Genomic DNA, 15,649 nt, shown 5'->3' with positions numbered 1-15,649 from the left:
TACTGAGGATTCCAGAGAAAGGAACAAAGAATTCGGTTTTATCGAATGTTTTCTGTGAGCCAGACAGTTTATGCAAAATCATTACCTCATTCAGTGGCAACAAGATAAGGATCATTATCCTCATTTTACAGATAAAAAACCTAAAGCTAAGTCTCACACTGTCTGGGATCCAAGTCTATTTTCTTCAACATTCATACCCTTTTCCACTAAACCAATTGCAAAGATATTGCCACTATTTTTCTATGTGTCTAAAAACCCAAGACGAGAATTTTAAGTGTAAGTACTCAGCTGCAAGGTGATCGCAGAAAACAATGTCAGGGGAAGTGAGACTAGGAAGAAAAGGAAACCAGTGAAAGGTATATTAATCAGATCAGCTACCACTATCATATATCATATCATATCATATCATATCATATCATATCAAAACATATATCATGTCATCATAGTCTTGCTGATCCGAGGACTCTGAGAGACTGTGTAGAAAATGCCCCAGAGGATTTTTTTTTTCATTTTTACCTGAGGGATTACAAAGTTTAGGTATTCATCCAACAACTCCTATCTGTCACTGGCTGAGGGCTAGTCCCAAGGCATCAACTCCCTGGCATTTCAGGCTTGCCCCAGGAGAGGCTAAAAGAAAATTCCGAGGCAGAGAATGACTGGGGCTTCCAGAAGGCAGCTGCCCCATGAGCTGCAGAACCAGAAGTGGGGAGGGAATATTAGTGGAACACTAACTGTTGCTTGACACAACAGCATCAGCTACGACTAAGAGTCCATTGGTGGAGCTGGGCAGTAACTCGGGCTCTCATAATAAGGGTTTCCTGTTGGAGATCACTTAGTTTACATTTCTGTTAGTGAAAAATTGTTAAAAATTTTTAATGTAATTTTTTAAAATCTTTTTTTAATGTTGATTTATTTTTGAGACAGAGCGCAAGTGGGGGAGGGGCAGAGAGAGAGGGAGACACAGAATCAGAAGCAGGCTCCAGGCTCCGAGCAGTCAGCACAGAGCCCGACGCGGGGCTCGAACTCATGAGCTGTGAGATCATGACCTGAGCCGAAGTTGGATGCTCAACAGACTGACCTACCCAGGTGCCCCTTAAAATTTTTTAAAGAATTTTTTGATGCCTATTTACAGTGACCCTACTGGGTCAAGGCGAGGTAAGGAAGGTGTCCTCTCTCTTTTTTTTAATGTTTATGTTTTTGAGAGAGAGAAGAGGGGAGGGGCAGAGAGAGGGAGACAGAGGATCTGAAGTGGGCTTTGGGCTGACAGCACAGAGCCCGACGTGGGGCCCAAAGTCACAAACCACAAGATCATAGCCTGAGCCAAAGCCAGACACCTAACTGACTGAGTCACTCAGGCGCCCCTCTTTACAATTTTAAGGAAATATATTTTTCCTGTTTCCCAATCACTAGGTTCCTCCATAGTATCTTAAAGTCCTCGAGGTAGGCAGAATTCAAAGATGATCCCCAATGATATTATATAATCTCCTCCATTTGAGTGCGAGTGGGACCTGACCTGTGAATATGATAGGACGTCACTCCTATGAGTTTGTTACATTATATGGCAAAAGGAACTTTGCAGAGGTAATTAAAGTCCCAAGTTGACCTTATGAGAAAGATTATCTGGATGGGCCTGAACCAGTCTCATGACCCTTTAAATCTGGGTCTAGAACACAGAGACTGAAGAATTCAGAGATTCAAGGCACAAGAAGTATTTGGTGCAATGTTGCCAGCTTGAACATGGAGGGGGGGCCACATGGCAAGGGATACAGGGACATTTAGGATCTGTGACCAGCCCCTGAATGACTGTCAGCAAGGAAACAGGAACCTCAGTCCCACAACTGCAAGGAACTGCATTTTGCCAACAAGAATGAGCTGGGAAGATTTCAACCCAGAGTTTCCATTTGAGAAGTCAACCCAGTAGGCACCTTGGCTTCTGCCTTGTGATATGCTGAGTGGAGAACCCAACCACCTGCAGACCTGCAGGGTGCTGAACTTCTCATCTACAAAACTGTGAGCTAATAAATGGGGGTTGTGTGAAGCCACTGAATTTGTGGACATTTGTCACATAGTAAGAGATAATTACTATAGCCCTTACTGGGGTGATGGTAGACAAATTGGAGTCCTAAGACAGAGAGAATGGCAATTAGCGGGATCAGAAACCGGTACTGAATTACATTTCAGAGAGCAAGTTTTGCCATCCAATATACCCATGTTGGATCTCTGCTCTAACACCTAGCTATGTGACATTGAATAATACGCTCAGTTTCTAACTTCCTTGCCTATATATTTATCGTAGTTCTTTCCCCATAGATCTGTTTTATAGATTCACTGAGAAGTGCTTTATAAATATTTGAGGGTTTTCTTGTATCATGATTTAACTTTTCAGTGAGTAGGGCTTGGCTCCCCAGCTGTGGAGTAATCTTCCTATATACAGAGTAATATATCATATACTGTAAAAAAAAATCCCTTGGTAATTATTTGGTTAAATGAATTACATTTTCACTAGTCTAGAACCTAAGATGATTATTATAAACCTATAGAGAGGTATTTACCCACATGTCTATACTTGCCATGCTGCTTGCTTTTCTTCTTCCTGACAAATTATTTTGAAACTTTTGGGAGAAAATACACTGGCTCCTGCATGCTGAAGTGGAAGAAAAGGAAAGTAGTTTTGAAGTGGCCTCTACAGTGTCTCTACAGAGTTCTACCTTTATCATCATCAATATAGATCATGGGAAATCTGCAACCATAGATTCTCATGCCCCCTATCAGCTTGAGCATCTGACTGTTACAGAAAATGAAATTGAATGCCAGAACAATGGAGAAATGTGCTTGGGAGATAAAAAGGTCCATTCGGTAATAGTCTGATCTTAATAGGTAGTGTTTTTTTTTTTTTTTTAAAAGCTAGTTAATAAAGGGGTGCCTGGGTGGCTCGACAGGTTACGTGAAAGACTCTTGATTTTGGCTCAGGTCAGGATCTCACAGTTCATGGGACTGAGCCCTGCATCAGGCTCTGTGCTGACATTGCAGAGCCTGCTTGGGATTCTCTGTCTCTCTCCCTCTCTCTCTGTCCTTCCCCCATTCATGCTGTCTCTGACTCTCTCAAAATAAATAAACTTATAAATTCTTTTTTTAATTTAAAAAGCTAATTAATATGAAACATGTACATCTCATGAAAGGAAAAACAGAGGCCATTAGTCACTAATGGGCCAGGACAGGAATGGGTCTCACCAAGGCACCAATCCCTAATTTTCCCAAGTTACCCTCTATGGTATCTCAGGATGGCAAAAAAAAAAAAAAAAAAAAATCCCAAGGAAAAACCACAAGACATGCTTATATGGGGCTTCCAGATACAATTTCTTGCCGTTTGTGAAAAGGGAGCAAGGCGGCTGGTTGGTGGGGTGAGAAGGAAGGGCTTTGCTGCCTGTGACTGCCCAGGGCTTTTTTGTCCCTCCTCCTTACAAAGATACCATTCTTATTCTTTTGAGTCACTTCTGAATTATCACCAGCCGCCTCCTAATTACCCAAGCTGCCGTCATGTCCCGTGGCTTCCTCACTGAACTACCTCTTGGCCTTTTGCCATTGACTTCTAAAGGGAAGTTTCTCTTCTGTTACTGTCACCTAGAGCCTTGCCCGATCTCACTAAGCTAATGTTCAAGTGTAAGGGAGATCAGTGAGTCATCTCAGCAGATTTCTATGCTCCATTCAAACTTTAAGAGAGAAAAAAAATTTAAGTGAGAAATGGAACTACAAAGAAGTGCATGTTTAATGGGGTATAACATGACTTTCTCTAACGTGACCGCTACAGAAACATAAAAGTTCTATTTTGTGTACACCTGGTCCTACCACACATGCCATGAACTCAACTCACCTAAATTAGACGTTTATGTGAAATTTGGGAGAAAGTACAAAAGCCAGCCTTGAATCTACAGAACTCAGGCAAAGGAGCTGACACTAATGTCCAGTAGGATGGTGGCAGTAGCATATGTAATAAATAAGAACATCACTGTTTCTAACTTTGAAATCACGTGTTTATTCTCTTTCATAAAACTCTAAGCTCCTTGAGCTCATGGCCCATTCATATCCTACTCTTTACTCACCATGTGTCCCCAGTGCTTAGAATATAGCTGGCACTTAACAAATATTTGTTGACTGACAACTCAGCAGTTGACAGGTTTGGTCAATTAATATATACTTTTAGAGTATATATTACTCTATTATTTAATATATATTAAATATTATTAACATGTTAATATATTAATAAACAATTATTATAACCATGAAATTTTATTTATTTTTATAAATAAATTTATTTATTAAATAATTAACAAATATATTAAATATTATTAGTATATTAAATATTACTCTAGTTCTTTTCTTTTTTTTCAATATATGAAATATATTGTCAAATTGGTTTCCATACAACACCCAGTGCTCATCCCAAAAGGTGCCCTCCTCAATACCCATCACCCACCCCCCCTCCCTCCCACCCCCCATCAACCCTCAGTTTGTTCTCAGTTTTTAAGAGTCTCTTATGCTTTGGCCCTCTCCCACTCTAACCTCTTTTTTTTTTTTTTCCTTCCCCTCCCCCATGGGTTTCTGTTAAGTTTCTCAGGATCCACATAAGAGTGAAACCATATGGTATCTGTCTTTCTCTGTATGGCTTATTTCACTTAGCATCACACTCTCCAGTTCCATCCACGTTGCTACAAAAGGCCAGATTTCATTCTTTCTCATTGCCACGTAGTACTCCATTGTGTATATAAACCACCATTTCTTTATCCATTCATCAGTTGATGGACATTTAGGCTCTTTCCATAATTTGGCTATTGTTGAGAGTGCTGCTATATACTTTTATATATACTTTTAGAAGACCCTCATGAAGATCTTCCCTCCTGGACCACAAGAAGCCTAAACGCAGCCATTATGACATGTGCTTTTCATGGGTCATGGCCGTTCAATGGCAGTGCAATTTGGGCCTGTGAGGTAACAAGGATTTCTTAATAGGCCTTCCTGGTGAAAACTTTGCCTGTTTCTCAGGATTTACTTCCTGTAAATAGAGAGTATTCAAACGGGGCTAAGAGGAAGGCTACAAAAATGAATCGTGCCTTCCTAAAAACAAAAAGTTACAGTGCATGAGTTTCATTTAGCAAATGTTCACTGGGTACCTACAATACACCAAGCACTGTAGTTTTTAGGTGGCTCATTGATAGAACTTGAAATCAAATGGAATTTGATCTTTGTGATTGAGAATATTATTTAGAAATCCTTGTAATCAGGGGCGCCTGGGTGGCTCAGCTGGTTGAGTGTCTGACTCACACGGTTTGTGAGTTTGAGCCCCATGTTGGGCTCTGTGCTGACAGCTTGGAGCCTGGAGCCCGCTTCTGATTCTGTGTCTCCCTCTCTCTGTGCCCCTCTCCTGCTTGTGCTCTGTCTCTCTCTCTCCCTCTCTCTCTCAAAATAAATAAACATTAAAAAAATAAAAAACAAAGAAACCCTTGTAATCAATGTCTACTGTTAGCTGTGTCCTGCTCATCTTATATTTATAAATCAACCAGCAAATTTAGTAAGACTAGGAAAAACAAGGCAGAATTCAAGGCAAATTCTACTTGTTATCAACAGTTTAGATCACTTTCCTTCCCCCAAATATTCCGTGATTGCCAAATTAAGTATTAACTTCTCAGCTATACATTTAACGTCCTAGTTTACCAGCAAAGCTCCAGCTCTCCTCTGCTGCCTTACCTCAGACACCTGCCCTTTACAATCCCTACATCCCCATCAAAGTGGATTGCTCCCTGGTCTCTTCTATAAATTATCTCTACCTAAGAGATATTTTAAAGCTAGTTAATATAAAACATAGACATTTTATTAAGAAGAAAAACAGAGGCTATTAGTTACTAATCATCCAGTAGAATGGGTCCCACCAAGACGTCAATCCCTAACTTTTCCTAGCTACACTGTTTGGTGTGGCCAGGAATAGCCAACAAATCCAAAGAGAAGCCACATGTCATGCTTATATGGGGCTTTCAAGAATATAATTTCCTCACTATTTTCTGTGCTTTGGCCCATTCCATTTTCTCCATGCAGGATGTCTTTCTCTCTCATTTACATCTCCTAGTGCTTATTTTACCCCTATATGCCCGTATTTGTTGCCATCTTTACCAAATAAATATAGCCCCTTACGTCTAATGTTTTGTGGAACCCATCATATTTTGCTTTGTATCATATTTATTTGGGTACACAGATCTAAGTAGATTATAAGTGCCTTGTTTCTAATCTTTGTATAATAATAATAATAAATTCACATAACATTGTATAGGTTACACAGTTTATTCTTACATAATATTTTATTTCTTCTAGCATAGTACATTTAGGGGCTCGCAAACTTGTCGAAGTGAGGGTTAAAAAAATCCCTGAGCATTTAGAAAGCTCTGAACTCCTCAATTCCATGGACTTGACACCTCTTAGTCACCCTCATTATACTCATCACTCATTGATTCCATCTGCCTGGGACACTATCCACAAAGAGATTTTCTCTGACTTAAAAATTTTGAAAAATATGGCACTGTAAGATCAATTCCCAAATCCCATGTCAGCGTCACAAAGCCCGTAATGTGTTACAGATGTCTGGTGTGTGTGTGTATGTGTGTGCACACGTGCGCAAGTGTTTTATTGCTCTTCTTGAGGTGTAGGTTGGTGGGTTGTTGTTTTTATGTCTATTCCAAGTTAAATGGCTGTCCTAGGGAGCTCCATCAACAATGAATATACAAATAAAATGGAGAATCAGGCATGGCTTGGCTCATGCATATTGTACAGAGGTTGGAATCCTCACAAACCATTAGTTTGCTTTTCTTCAAACTTCAAAATTCAACTTTGTAAATGTTTGCTCTTACCGCACTGGAACCCCTGAGGAAGGAGAGCAGATTTCGACAGACTGGCAGCAGAATCAGCATGCAGTTGAAATTCAGGCAGGCTGCAGGGGCCCTGGCCAATGGCAGTGCGATCTGGAAGATGCAGGATAGGGAGTGGGGAAAGGTATCAGGTTATCTGAGGAGGAAGGTCCTTCAGAGCTAAGAGTTTACCTTTAGGGCCTGCTGGGATCCTTTGTTTTAATCTGGCCCTTCTCTCCCACCCCAACATTTTACTGTGAACATTTTCAAACATAAAGAGAATTTGAAGTAATTTCACAATGAATGCCTGTTTACCCAACTCCCAGATTCCACTATCACGTATCTATCCATCCATCTACCCATCCCTCTGTCTATCCATCAACACAGCTTAGTTTTGATGCATTTCAAAGTAAGTAGCAGACATCACTTTCCCCTAAGTACTTAAGCATGTGTATCATTAATTAGGGTTCAGTATAGAAACTGGGGCTTTCTAAAGATTTTCTTGGCACTTAGACTCACTTCAGAAGTAACCTCGGTTGGTATGTTGTAATGCTTTGGCATTATAATTGTTCTTTGTGATGCCTAAATAAGTTGCCTATTTTGGAGAGGGAAGAAAAGGGAAATCCTCCTCCTCAGTATCAATGTGAATAAGTTAACAATAGCTATAATAGCGTAGTATGATTATGTATTATAATTATTTATACGAGTGATATACAATACATATTATCATTAGTATTAAGTAATGAATTCATGGTTTCAGCATGATATAAGAAATGATTTCCTGTGGGGGCAGCTGTGATCGTAATTATCTTCATGTATCATGAAGCAGAACCCTGGCAGATCAAGGAAATCAAGAATGCCAATGGATCCAAGGAAAGATGGGGGCCTTCCTCTGCTGGCCTAGTCAGTGAAAGCGACCCTTGGGCAAGTTCCTCAAAGGCTGCATCTGTAGGGAGAGGCTTATTTCCTGAAGACAATTTCACAACATGCTACCAGGCCCAGGGCTCACCATGCACAAAAGTGTCAGGAATCAGATGATTTAAAGAACACGGGAAGACTCACTTGTCCCACCCATGTCACCCTTGGATTGATCTCTCCAACCTTGCCTGCCACGCCAGAGTTGGTATTAGATTTCTTCTTTAAACTAAACAGTGGCACAGTAGTCCTTGGGAGGGAAGGGATGCCACTGGGACTCTCTGACACACTTTTTGTTTCTCCCACGCTGGAAGGCCTAAAGCTTCTTGCCCAGGTGGTTGCAATGGAGGGGGCAATGCTGATAGTGCTGTTCGAGTTGGTCAGAACATTTATTTAAAGTGTTGAAAGGAATATGAACCAGAATCTTTGATTAGAAACCAGTCAATATTGCATGAGATGGGACTTATACTTACCCCCAGAAGTTTTTGAGTGTAAAAGAATGTCCTTCTCAACGCATAGAATCTGTAGTACCAGACAAAGAGGAAGACGTTCATCCCCAGCCATATTAGCTGCACAAAGAGAAATAGTTGCATAAAGATTCCACATTTCACTGGGCAGATTTCACATAAGATCAGTGTCAGACCACGGTCAGGGCTTCCCCAAGTCTAGCCTTCAACAAAGGTGGTTAGAAAGCTGGGTGTAGCCAGCTGAAAGCCAGCTCTTGCCCACAACAGTGCCTCTACACCTTGTAATTGACCTTTCCACTTTGTCTTGTTACCCATGATTGTTTTACTACTGGCCAGTACACCAGGTTGTTATCAATCTATCTCCCCTCTGTTCTTCTGCCTCCTCTTTTCTTCTTAGCTTTAGACAGATAGATAATGGCAGGTGAGTCTTCTCAAAAAAAGAAGGGAAAGGAAGATGTTACTGTGCTGTCCCCCGCATCGGTAAGACGTCGTGTTCTACTCTCACAGGTGCCTCCCTCCCCCACACGGTATCCCAACCCCCAGCTAGTGAGAGTCGCATCAGGTAAAATGTGGAGTCTTTAATTCTGTTTGGTAAGTTTTGCCAAACTTTTGAAAGAGGGGATATTAAGCATCAATGAGGGGGTGAGGGGCATGGGATTTTTTTTAAGAGGATGGAACTAGAGGGTATTATGCTAAATGAAATAAGTCAGTCAGAGAAAGACAGATATCATATGACTTCACTCATATGTGGAATCTGAGAAACACAACAGATGACCATAGGGGAAGGAAAAGAAAAATATGATAAAAACAGAGAGGGAGGCAAACCATAAGAGACTCTTAAATACAGAGAATAAACTAAGGGCTGCTGGAGGGGGCAGTAGGTGGGGAGATGGGTTAAATGGGTGACAGGCATTAAGGAGGGCATTTTGGGGGATGAAAAAGGAAAAAAAAGAGACCCTTCTACATTTTGACTGCTCATTTCATCCCAAGAACTGACTACATGGTAACACTGCCCAGTCCTCTACCTTCAGCTCTATAGTGATCTTTTCTTACCTGTGCTTTGACGCTATTAAATGTCCATAGGTGCTTGAGAACAATCTCTCTTTAAGAAGAACATACTGAAACAATTTCTCCATTACCTAACCTTGTCATTCTTACTCTTGCTTTCCAAGCTGTGTCTTTATTTTCAGGTGTATGAGTGTGTAATTTAGAAGGAGGCCATCTCCTGGGGAAAACTCTGGTAGGAACTAAAAGTATAAACATGAACTTGGTTTCTGTAGGAGTAATCTGTTCTTAAAATGGTGGTAAGAAATCAAGTTAACAGGTCTGAGTCCTCAGAAGAATTCTATATTGCATTAGAACGTTGGTTTGGCCTAATTGTTTGACGTGATATTTCTTGTTTTTACTTTATTTATGCCACTAATTCCTCTCTGTGTGTACAACTCAAAGACTCAGTATTTACTTCATGAAAAATTCTTTCAAAAATTCCAGTCGTAGGTGTTCTTTTTAACATCTATATAATACTTCCATTGGCTATTTGGAAAGGCTATTTATATATCGCTTCTCGGCCTTTTGGCTAAGATCAAGTGGAAAGGCTATTTATAAATCACATTTCTGTCTTCCCAATTGCCCGTGATTGTTTTGCCGAGACTGCCATCTTAAAATAATAGTTCATCTTTGTTATGTTAAAAAACTAAAGAGATTAACATGCCTATTTGAAAATTAGCCATATCCTCACCTACAAAAATTGTTTCTCGAGATGGATTATATTGATTTATATATATAATATATATCATATATCCACTGTGTATATGAGTCTAGTTTATTTCAATTACTTTCCCTTGAATTTTTATAAACCTCGTAAACAGCTCAAGTTTACATCAGAGAGAAAAAGTACTTTTTAAAAAAAGAAAGTTGAGACCTTCAATAATTTTTGGTGTAATTACTGAATAAAGGCCAATTTTCCATACATGAGCCAGTCTTGTACCTGTTATTTGGAAAATGGTGTAAAATTACGATTACCCATTTTTAAGTGGTATAAACACATAAAAAGTAGAGAAATTTGCCTCTGAGTAAATACCAATAAACAACTTAGACTCGGAGATCATTAACATAAAATGTCTTCTACTCCCTCAGTGAGATGCTGGCCAATTTAGTACTCCCAAAGACTCAAGAAATAAAGTAGGTGAAGTGAGCCCCCAGATACATTCTTTCCATTAATAAGTTTGGAAGAATGCACTCAGTCCGGCTTATGGCTTACAGATTAGAAGTATGTTCACACAGTAAATTAGTTCCAACACAATTTCTCAGAGAAACAAGACAAAGAAACAAAAAGTTTTGCCCTATTTCATTTTCCGAGAGAACCCAGACAAGTTCGAGAACTTCTCATTTGTCTCTCATGGGTACTTACAATGACAAAGATGGAGAGTCCCTCATTTTCAACCCAGTTCCCCATGGTGACAGAGGATCAATGCTTTGTGTGTCTGCCCTTCTTCTCTGCTCTGCTTCTTCTTCCCATGAGGAAATGAAAACAGCAGCCTTGGGGCAATCAGTTTCCTTTTCTATTATCAGAAATTAGCTAATCATTGGTCAACTGAAAATCTTGTTTCCATAAGAACTTTAAATCTTTAAACCACAAGAAAAAAACACTGCAGAAAAGGGGTCTGTAATAATCCAGTCATAACTAAATATAGTAGGAAACGAAACCAATTTCCACAACTGAGAGACAAATATCAGTCCAATGATGGTACAGATTTTACACACGGAATTAACTTTTTGACAACTAGTTATCAAGTACCAATTTTTAACAAGCCCTGACTCTGTGCTGGGTAAAAATCATTAAATATCTTTTGACAGGCTGAGCAGCATTTTACAGTCTCATTGAGAAGAATAATAACAATAATGATGGTTGATGTTTATAGCATACTTACATCGTGCCAATTTTCTAAGACACATATGTGTATGTGTGCATACAGATATATACACACATACATATATAGACAAACATATATGTACATATGAATTGATACATACATGTGTGTAAACACAGACCCCCCCCACACACATATAATTCAATATACAAATAAATTCACTTGATTATAACATTTCAATCCCTATAAAAAAAGTAGTTTCTTTTTTTTAAGATTTTATTTTTGAGTAATCTCTACACCCAACGTGGGGTTCAAACTCAACCCGGAGATCCAGCATCACACCCTTTACCGACTGAGCCAGCCAGGAGCCCCTAAAGTAGTTTCTATTAGTATAAGTACACTTACAGCTGAGGAAACTGAGACCCAGAGCAGTTAACTTACTTGGCCAAGGTCATGCAATTAGGAAACAGTAAAGTTGGGATTTGCAATCCAAGCAATTTGGCAACACTTCTAACCAGATACCAGAAAAAAAAAAAAAAGCCTAACTCTGTCAACCTCATCCCAAATCATACCAAATACAAATACAGGAAGTAAAAATATAACAAATATGGCAAAACGTTTGGGTGACTATAGTATTCCTAGGCAGACACGGCATCCTGCAGGCTAGCTATGTCAATAGGGTCAAAACAAAGGTGTATCAGATGGGGCAGATGCCAAAAGCCAGATTTAGCATTTTTCCTGACTACTACTCTGTCTTCAGGACACGAAAGAGACAGGAGGGTAGGGTGGTAACCCCAGTACGAGATCAAAGCTGACCAACGGCACAAAGGTGGTTGTACCACAGCTAGAGTTAATGAAGAGGTAAAAGCAGAAATAGCAGGAGGCATACGGGAATGAGAGGAACCAAAAGAGAAGCACGACCCGCTGTGGTTGTTTATTTATGAACCACTTGAGACAGCCTACAGAATTGTGACCATTAGTGAAGTAACATTATTTTTCACTTAATACTGAAGGAAAGGTATTAAACTGTGACCTTTTCCATTGCTCTTGGATCATGAGTAAGCCACGTAAAGGACAGACGGCTGCATGATTCCATTGCCCACAGAGGTGGATTCAAAGAGACACGGTTAGACAACCCCAACACGGGCCACTTCTTTGCTTCTTTGCTCTGAGATCTATTCCCTACCCTTTCCTTGCTCTGCTCCATTTCAGGGAGCAATTCAGAATTCAATCTGCTGGGCTCCTTGGCCCTCTGGCTTCCGGTGTGGTCGGCCAAACGGGAGGATGAGGAGCAGGAGAGAAGCCAAAGTGTTTTTCCCGCCAGCTTTCTGCTTCAAGTGGCATCTCTGAAGTGGCTGCATTTCCATGAAGGCTCCGGCTGCTACCAGTCAGCCTTTCCCTCTATGGCATGAGCTCCGGCTGGCCATCGCCACCGTAGTTTTAGCCTGCCAGATGGCCCTGGCTTCTGGGCTTGAGTTATACCACCTCCTTCCGGTGTCCCTCCAACACTGAGGGTGGTAACCACTTCCTGTAGATGTTAATCTTTATGTTGCCTCCGCACCCATGTTGGGATTCTGCACTTTCCCATCATCCATGTAACAAATTCCTGGTATGAAATTCCCTGCGTTAAAATGTGGTGGTTTGTTTTTCTGACTGGACTTTGCCTGAGACAAAAAAAAAAATGTAATTCAGGCGTGTACTCTTTTACTCGTGTAATTAAAGAGGTGAGGCAATGAGGAATAAGCTGTTTAAACACCTGCTCTCCCCCTCTCTGCCTCTCTCAGACTCCTCCACCGGGTGTCTGTGGCTCCATCATGCTCTTTGAAACTTATCAAAATCTTCTCCTCTCTACTCTTTCCCCTTTTCTCTTTCCCAGCCTGCTGGTTCGCCTTCCTTTATCCCATCTGAATCTTCAAGTTTCTCCCACATTTTCTCATCTACCTCCTGATGCCTGTGCTCTGCTGGGGAAGCAATGCGAAGGGGACCATGAATATTCATATACCAGGAAATGATGTTCTTTGTTTCACATAAACCTGTTTCTTGAACGTTTTCCAACTCCCTTCCTCTCCCTCCACAATTTGAGAGAAAATTCAAAAGAGAAAGAATATTTTCCATGGGTAATCAACCATTCCCTCCTATTGCTTTTTTCCCCCTTAATCAGTTTCACAGCTGGAAGAAGAGAGATCAGTTGCAAAAAAAAGAGAGACAGAGAGACAGAGAGAGAGACAGAGAAAGAGAGAGTAAAAGCTTTCCTTTATGGAAAGTACCTTCTCTTTTAAGAACATTGTTCAAGTAAATTGTAATGTGCTCCACTCTTGGAAAGATGGAGGTTTGATAAAGAAGCAACAGGTAATGGTTGCCTGGGATTGACTGGATACTGAGAATAAAGAAAATTGAGCCTCTGTATCTTCTCCCAGCCACTTTGGCTTCCACTGTCTCCTAAGCTCTTAGTGTCAAGCCAGAGTGTGGTGAATACAAGGAAGTACTCACCCTCCCAGTAGGCAGTCATGAGTAACACCCTCAGATGCGATTGAAATCCTAGACACCTCTTGCTGAGACAAAAAAGGAGATAAGCAGACCCAGTCGCTAGGAAATTCCCTAGCTGTGCATCCTGAGTATAAATCCTTCTTGATTTTTCAAATTAAATTAGGCTAATAAATTAGGCTCCTAATTTATTCCAGGAAGGATATGTGAAATTGCTGAAGAAAGGGAGGTGTGGTACCACGCCAAGATTCCCAGTGCGTTTTGTTCCTGGTGATGATGAGAAATGGATTTCTGTTCCTTTTCTCTCTGCTGTGTATGCTATTCTTTTGAGGACTGCCATGCTCCTACTCTATATGCTTCTATGAGTTATGTGCCTCCACTTTCCTTGCCTAATAAGGATGACCGAAGGGGGGACTTCATCTTCCTGGACACAGTGTACGTCCCACGGGTGGGCACTTGACCCAAAGAAGGGTCAGGAGGGAATTGTTAGGAACTCGGGAGCAGAGAAAGTGAGGCTTTTCTATCCTTGTGAATGATGTATGCTGGCTGCTGCCATAGACTATCTCTACTATTTTGGGCTAAGAAGTTGACTAAGAATTATGCCAACACAAACAAAATCAAATCAGAAGCTAAGGAAGGATGGAGAAGTTTGGAGACAGATATGATGACAATGTTTGAATTCCCAGGTCAGACCTGCCTGAGACACCTGGACATCTTAGTTATTCTTATAGATTGGGTTTCCTGGCATGGAGCTTAGTGTTCAGGAGTTTAATTATAGAGTTTCTTTGGAGGTAAACACCCATGGAAAGGAAGGAAAAATAAGAATGCTGGAGGGGGCAGATGGGGAAGTTGAATTATCAGTGTGTGGTCACAATAAGGCCTCAGCAACCCTGTGGAGAGATCTGAAACTGGGATGACTCAGAATGCTTTTGGACAAGATGGCTCTCTTCACTGAAACAGTCAGTGCTGTAGGTGCTGACGGCAAGAGAGCTAACCTTTTGTTCCTGAAGTTCAACCTGGTGGCCATGTTATAGTATTCAACCCAGTTACATAAGCCATTAATTCCCACCACTACCACTTCCTGCTTTTAAAAAACAGTTTGAGTTGACTTTCTACCACGTACACCTACAAGGCTTTCTACTAAAGCATGGTGTAATGAAACCCTCTTTTACTCCATAACCATAATCTCAAAGGTAAGTGAAAGTTGAATACAGCTGCTAGAATGGGATCCAGATGTTCTATATCATTTGAGGGAGAAAATAAGGTAACAGAAGAGACATTCAGGGAGTGATATAGGTCATTAAAGGCATTGCAGACATGCTATTAACTGGCATTTCATTTAATAGAAAGCTAAAGTGTCTAGTGATGAAGATTAAATTTTTTTAAAATGTTTATTTATTTATTTTTGAGAGAGAGAGAGAGTGCATGTGCAAGCAGGGAGGGGCAGACAGAGAGGGAGAAAGAAAATCCCAAGCAGGCTTTGTGCTGTCAGTGCAGAGCCTGATGCGGGGCTCGATCTCATGAACCATGAGATCATGACCTGAGCTGAAATCAGAGTCGGACACCCAACTGACTGAGTCACCCAGGTGCCCTGAAGATTTATATTTTTAACTCTTTATGTTAAAATGTGATTTGCATACATGAATTCTTCAGAATAAGGAAGAAAATGAGGAAAAATCACATATATTCTCTCACTAAGCATTGATTTGGATTGAAACTTTTCAGTATGCCTTCTGTAGTAAATTGATGATTGTCTTTCTTGAAAAAAATCAATTTTTACAGACTTATTTTAACAATAGCTTCAAAAGCGTTTTATATGTGTCAAGTGCCTTATGTGATTTACCTCATTTATTTTAAAAATGTTCATATCCATTTGTAGTAGGATGAATAGTGGTCCTCCCATCAAAGATGTTTAGGTACTCGTAGGTTCACAACCCTCTCGGAGCTTTTCTGATATAATCTGAAAGTAGCCCCTGTATGCAGAGGGCAGGGCAAGACCGAAGAAAGAGGCAGTCCTCACCAT

The 15,649-nt window shown here is 40.5% G+C and overlaps 1 protein-coding gene across 1 annotated transcript in view; it reads right to left on the bottom strand.

Moving 5' to 3' along the window:
* The window catches only part of LOC102950901 (cytochrome b-245 heavy chain), a 33,848-nt gene extending 23,039 nt beyond the window's left edge, over positions 1-10,809 (bottom strand). The window contains exons 1-3 of the mRNA XM_042974012.1: positions 10,683-10,809; positions 8,279-8,374; positions 6,894-7,004 (exon numbers count right to left, since the gene is read on the bottom strand). Coding sequence (XP_042829946.1) covers positions 6,894-7,004; positions 8,279-8,374; positions 10,683-10,727 — 252 coding nt within the window. The 5' untranslated portion in view covers positions 10,728-10,809. The remainder of the gene's footprint in view (positions 1-6,893; positions 7,005-8,278; positions 8,375-10,682) is intronic.
* Positions 10,810-15,649: the final 4,840 nt, after the last annotated feature.

This window comes from Panthera tigris, chromosome X, assembly GCF_018350195.1.
Source record: "Panthera tigris isolate Pti1 chromosome X, P.tigris_Pti1_mat1.1, whole genome shotgun sequence".
NCBI lineage: Eukaryota > Metazoa > Chordata > Mammalia > Carnivora > Felidae > Panthera > Panthera tigris.
This window is presented reverse-complemented; position numbering and strand designations above follow the sequence as displayed.